This window comes from Hypanus sabinus, unplaced genomic scaffold (genome assembly GCF_030144855.1).
Source record: "Hypanus sabinus isolate sHypSab1 unplaced genomic scaffold, sHypSab1.hap1 scaffold_1085, whole genome shotgun sequence".
In the NCBI taxonomy this organism is placed as follows: domain Eukaryota; kingdom Metazoa; phylum Chordata; class Chondrichthyes; order Myliobatiformes; family Dasyatidae; genus Hypanus; species Hypanus sabinus.
The window spans coordinates 143,773-149,772 of record NW_026779142.1 but is presented as its reverse complement, the minus strand read 5'-3'; the positions used below and the strand labels follow the sequence as shown (position 1 = coordinate 149,772).

Genomic DNA, 6,000 nt, shown 5'->3' with positions numbered 1-6,000 from the left:
CTTCATGTTTATATACCCCCTCCCTGAGAGAAACATCAATAATTGGACATAAATGACCTAATAATTCATGACTGTTAACGGAAATAAAACAGAATGTTTTAAAAAGAGAAAACAGTAAACAATGAAGGGCAATTTCCCTGTCTCTGATATTCTAGCCTCTACACCACTCCCTCTCTGAAACCGGAACCATTCTCTGCACACCCTCCCTGTCTCTTTAGATATCTTGCCCCCACGCCCATCCGACTCTATGAGTGCTCCGGCAGCAAAACCGATCTGTTTCTCTGTAACCACAGCCTGCCCCCAATACCACCTGCACCACTACACAGCTGCCGGACTCTTCACCCCGCTCCTGCCCCGCATCTGTAATGTGGGAGCCTCCGCCAGTCCCCAGACCTTTTCTGTTTCTTTGTCCCTCTTCAAGCACTACACCCTTCCCCGTTTCTCTATGGCCTTCTGGCCTCTACAGACACTCTCTCTTTGTATCCGTATTAATCGCTACTCCCCTCACTGTCTCTGTAACCCTCCCAGGCCTCTATCGCCTTCTACATCTCTAAACCTGCCTGTACCCTCAATGAAACAGTCAATGTCGTTGAGAGACATGGCCGTGCACATGTGTAGATCATATTTTCACTTGTCGGACGCATTTCTTGTCGGGAATAATTGTAAGTTTGAATCTAGTTTGGGTGTGGCAAATATGGATATATGATATATATGTACATTATATTAATTACATCTTACGGAAATGAATGTTTGGGAAATTCTAACCCAAACCGCTCAGTGAGGGGTTTGTTAAGGGAGAGGTGATAAATTCCTGCCTTGCCAACAACACCCAGACCCATCCCTTAAAAGTACAAACAATCCGCACCACTCTTTGATGAAAATATTCCTCTGGAAATTGTTTCCCTGGTGACCATTTCTGGGTGAGTTATGTCTCAGAGGGGAGAAGAAGCTCGCTGTGTAATCTATCAACACACAATGATATTACAGCCCAACTCCCTTACCCCCAGAGCCCGAGAAACTTACCCCTTACTGCTAACCCTCTCTGCTCCTCACTCAGCCATCTAAATGATAACAACTGGGTCTGGATGCCTCGATCAAATTTAAAATCAGCACCAAGTCCATTATCACTGACATATGGCCTTCAGTCTGTTGTTTTGTGGCGGAGATACAAGTTCAACAAAAATCATTTCACGAGATTACAGTGAAACATCGACACGAGGGAGACTGATGAAACAACCACATGAAGTGATCAAACTACGTGATCAATCAGCATTCTGCAAATAAGAAGCAACGTCACATTTCGGCGTATAGGAACATTGGAAAAGGGGGCTGAATCAATGTCCCGGATTGATAAATTTTCACTGTGCCAATTCGCGCAGTAATCAGGAGTCAACTCGGGGTTTCAGAACCGTTTTCCATTTTATTGCATTTATTATTCAGCCATGAAGCGCGGAGTAGTCACTTCGGGCCTTTCAGCGACCGATGACAAACCCGATTAACAGAAGAGATTTACAAGGATGGTGCCTGGATTGGGGAACATACCTTATGGGAACAGGTTCAGCCGGAATTTGCGTTTCATCCTTGGAGCGACGGAGGATGGGAGGTGACCTGATAGATGCGTATAAGATAATTAGAGGCATTGATCGTGCAAGAGCAAGAGGCTTTTCTCCAGGGCTGAAATGGCGAACACGATTGTGCTCGGAAGTAGGTACAAGGAGATGCCAGGGGTACGTTTTTCACACAGAGAGTGATGGGTGCGTGGCGAGCGAAGGCCGATACAATGGGACTTTCCAGAGACACTGAGATTGGTACATTGAGCTCAGAACCATAGAGGGCTATGCGGTAGGGTAATTTTGCTATATAGATTAGACATTGCAGCTCAAACACAACTGATCACGTGTTGAGAATAGAGTACGGCCGGGATAGGGATTCAAACAGCGGTCATTTTATGGAAATCCCCTGAAACGCCACAGCACCAGTCTGGGTTGATGCGAGAGAACTAAGCTGCTGCGACGGAAACGAGACAGAATCTTCTGTGATGTCTTTGTCGTGAGGCTAGGAAACGCGGAAGAGGTTTAGTTGAGACCTCGAGAACGATTACAAAGAAAAAAAAAGCCATTTTGAACGGTGGATTTATCCTGGATGGTTGTCCATTCTCTGTGCCAATTCACGATCCAATCATCGGCTTCCGTTCACAGTGACGTCAGCTGCGGAAACAATTCACAATTTATGTTGACTACGTCAGCAACCCGAAAGTGTGGCTGCTGGTGAGGGTAAATACGGGTGATGATTTCAGAATCTGTGTCTGACATTGTGACAATGCAACCGCAATTAATATTTATTATATCGCTATAGACCCAGGAAAAGTGTTCCTTTCAATATCAATATATCGCTGTGCGACGCCGCCTGACTCCAGTCTTGCTCTGTTACTTGTCTCTAAACTTCCAATCTCAGTGTGACTATGAGATGTGCACAACCAGGACCCTGCACGGCCCATAGGCTTGAAATAAGTGAATACCTTTCCTTTACAAGTGACATTACGTGTCGGCAGCCCCAGATTCGGTTCACATACCTGTTCAGATCACGGTAAACAGATCGATACTCCAGGATAAGACCCTGTTAATGCGAGGAAATCAGCAGGATTAGTAAAAATTATTACCAAAAGCATTTATGTGTCAGAGAAGAATTAGAAGAACATTGAAAAGGACCTACGCATTCTTAACAATTCGTGTCTGAGAGAAACATGGAACAGTCGGGCCATGATGAAGAGAGGATCAGAGACACAGTTATGATTATTAAATATCTCAGAAAGCACTATAAGTTCACAAGAGCATAAAACACAAGAGCAGAATTAGGCCCTTCGGTACATTGGCCTCCTCCACCATTCTATAATGACGGATGAATTTTCCCTCCCAACCCTAATCATCTGCTTTCACTCTGCAATACTTGAAACTATCAACGTTGTTTCGCGTAACCCGGGGCCTTTGTCCCCAGAGCCATAAGGGACAAACAAATTACAGAGATACACCACACTTCGGCTAAAGATATTCCTCCTCATCGCTCTCTTCTGAAGGGTTCTCTGCATTCCATCGTAGAGGAATTAGTACTCACACCATCCATTCCGGACCATGCATTCCACAGCGCCGCCCTCTGGTCCCAGACCAACACCCCGTCCTTCACGTTGAGAGAATCGCTCCACGCCCAGTCAGTATAGGTCTTCCAATTATTCATCATTCAATGAGCTCACCCTTTCCTTCTTCAGACCTGCAGTACACAGAAGCCTCAAGCTAACAGGCGTATCAGCCCCTGTCGTTTACTTCCTTTTCTTCAAGAAGAGCGAAGTGATGTTTGCAAATTTCCAATCCTCCAAAACAATTCCATGATGGTATGAGTACTAATTCCTCTACGACCACTTCACCGGCCTATTTCAGACGCCTGGCGTGCAGTCAATCTCATCCATTCACCCCAGGTTATTTATCCACCTTCCAGATTGTCTAGCATCTTCTGCTTATTATAGTGGCTGCAACCACTTCCGTGTCCTGACACTGTCATACTGATGGTGTCTTCAACAGTGAAGGCGAACACGTGATACTTAATGAGTTTCTCCGCCATTTCTGCCTCCCCCCGGTACTGAAACTTCGACATTCTCGCTATCGAGAGTCTCACTTCAGGTTCTGAAGTGAAAACAATTACTTCAAAAGGGATTGACGCTAATGTTTCCCTTACCGTATAAGTGGAGTCTCCATCCTGCGCATTGTTCCTTGCACCCTTGAAAGAGAAGATTACGTGTTATTTTTGAGACGTTTAAACAGGTTCACAGCAATTGTATTCTGACTCACCGCCGATAAACCCCGGGAGTATCAATGCATCACATTAGTTTGTGTTTGGGGTAATATTGCCTCGTTCACCATTCGCTGCACCGCGTGTTTCTGATTCAGTGTGTGTGTGTGTGTGTGTGTGTGTGGAGTTACTCACATTGATCGGACAATTTAAAAGACTCTTTCATGAAATGAATTACAGCAAGGGTCAGATGTGATTTCGCATCACTCAGGAGTTATGGATTCTGGGGAATTCTGAGGAAATTCTGCAGGTGCTGGAATCTCACACACAAAATGCCGAAGGGCTCAGAGTGTCGGGCAGCATTAATGGAATTCATTAAGCCGTTCACGTTTTGTGCAGAGACCCTTCTACTGGGCTGGAAAGAAGGCAGGAAGACGCCTGGACAGAATGGTGGCCAGGGGAATGAGCACTGGCTGGGAGGTGAGGCCTGATGAGTGGGAAAGGGGGAAAGGCTGAAGAAAAGTAAAAGGTAGAAACATAGAAAACCAACAGCACAATACAGGCCCTTCCTCCCACAAAGTTGTGCTGTACACAACCCTACCTTAGGAATTACTAGGCTTAACTTAATCCCTCTATTATACTCAGCTCCATGTACCTATCCAAAAGCCTCTTAAAAGACCCTATTTTATACGGCCTCCCCTCCATTGCCGGTAGCCCATTCCACGCACTCACCACTCTTTGAGTAAAAAAACTTACCCCTGACATCTCCTCTGTACCTACTCCCCAGCACCTTAAACCTGTGTCCTCTTGTAGCAAGCATTTCAGCCCTGGGAAAAAAGTCTCTGACTATCCACACGATTAATGCCTCTCATCATCTTGTACGCCTCTATCAGGTCACGTCTCATCTTCCTCCGCTCCAAGGAGAAATGGCCGAGTTCACTCGAACTATTCTCATAAGTCATGCTCCCCAATCCAGGCAACATCCTTGCAAATCGCCCCTGCTCCCTTTCTATGGCTTCCACATCCTTTCTATAGTGATGCGAACAGAACTGAGCACAGTACTCCAGGTGGGGTGTGACCAGGGTCCTATACAGCTGCAACATTACCTCTCGGCTCCTGAATTCAATCCCACGGTTGATGAAGGTCAATACACCATACGCATTCTTAACCACAGTGAACCGATTGCAGAAGCGAGTGTGCCATAGGGGAAGGGGAAGAGGGATGGTCACTGGAGGGAGTTGATGGGCAGGTGAGGAGAAGATGTAAGAGGCCGGAGTGGAAAATAGAAGAAGAGAGAAGTGAACAGAAATACTGGTGGGATAAGGTCGATGTTCATGCCATCAGGTTTGGGTCTACTTTGAGGAATATAATGTGTTGTTTCTCCATCAACGGAAAATAAGATCCGGGATCGATCATCCAGGATCTTGTTAAATGCCCAATCTGTGCCCGAAGGGCCCGATGGACGCTACCCATCACATTACTTATGTTCTTTTTTCCCTCTTTGCAAAGAAATGAGTGAGATCACGGACATAATGCAAACATCCAACCTGTTCATCCATTTGGACATTTTCATAATATTCTGATGAGTTTACGGTCTTTGTATCGAAGGTGCCTGAGGAAACAAAACAGATATGGCACAAGGGTGCAGAGCGTCAGGGGGCTTTGTTGAACACAGCAGACGTCAAACCGGCCCAATAGAAAAAGCCATTGAGAGCATGAGCTCCCGACCCACCAATCGCCGGAACCAGGAATTGAGGGCCGATATTGATCAGTATGGAGAGAAATTAAGTTGCATGAACTACCATCCCATTACTTCGCTGATATTGTAATCTTCAGCAGAAGCTTTCAGCTAAAATAACTGGAAAACCCAACGGTGAAAGTCGCATCATCCGTGACCATTCGCTCGGATGACCAGCTCCAGCTTCAGTGGACTAGGAGCTCCCAGATTAAAATCAAATGCTGAGATTCCCCTGGACTCAGTATTAGGACAGTTGAAACGGTGTTCACTCACTTTTCCATCCGGAATTTCTGCCCGTGCCATTTTTAGATTTCGGTGGATATATGATGCTGAATAAACTGAAACAAAGACAAGAAAATAATCCGTCAGGAACTTAATTTCCTGCGCTGATGCACCGAATGAGAATGGCCTCTATAATTCCATTCGATTCTCTCCAGATATCCCTTAATAACGTTTTGTTTATCGGATGCCCTGTACCAGTC

At 45.6% G+C, this 6,000-nt stretch overlaps 1 protein-coding gene across 1 annotated transcript in view; it reads right to left on the bottom strand.

The window, feature by feature from the left end:
* Positions 1-1,489: 1,489 nt before the first annotated feature.
* Positions 1,490-6,000, bottom strand: part of LOC132386270 (carcinoembryonic antigen-related cell adhesion molecule 5-like) — a 43,586-nt gene continuing 39,075 nt past the window's right edge. The window contains exons 8-12 of the mRNA XM_059958547.1: positions 5,792-5,856; positions 5,328-5,392; positions 3,727-3,768; positions 2,573-2,616; positions 1,490-2,207 (exon numbers count right to left, since the gene is read on the bottom strand). Of these exons, the coding sequence (XP_059814530.1) occupies positions 2,204-2,207; positions 2,573-2,616; positions 3,727-3,768; positions 5,328-5,392; positions 5,792-5,856 (220 nt within the window). The 3' untranslated portion in view covers positions 1,490-2,203. The remainder of the gene's footprint in view (positions 2,208-2,572; positions 2,617-3,726; positions 3,769-5,327; positions 5,393-5,791; positions 5,857-6,000) is intronic.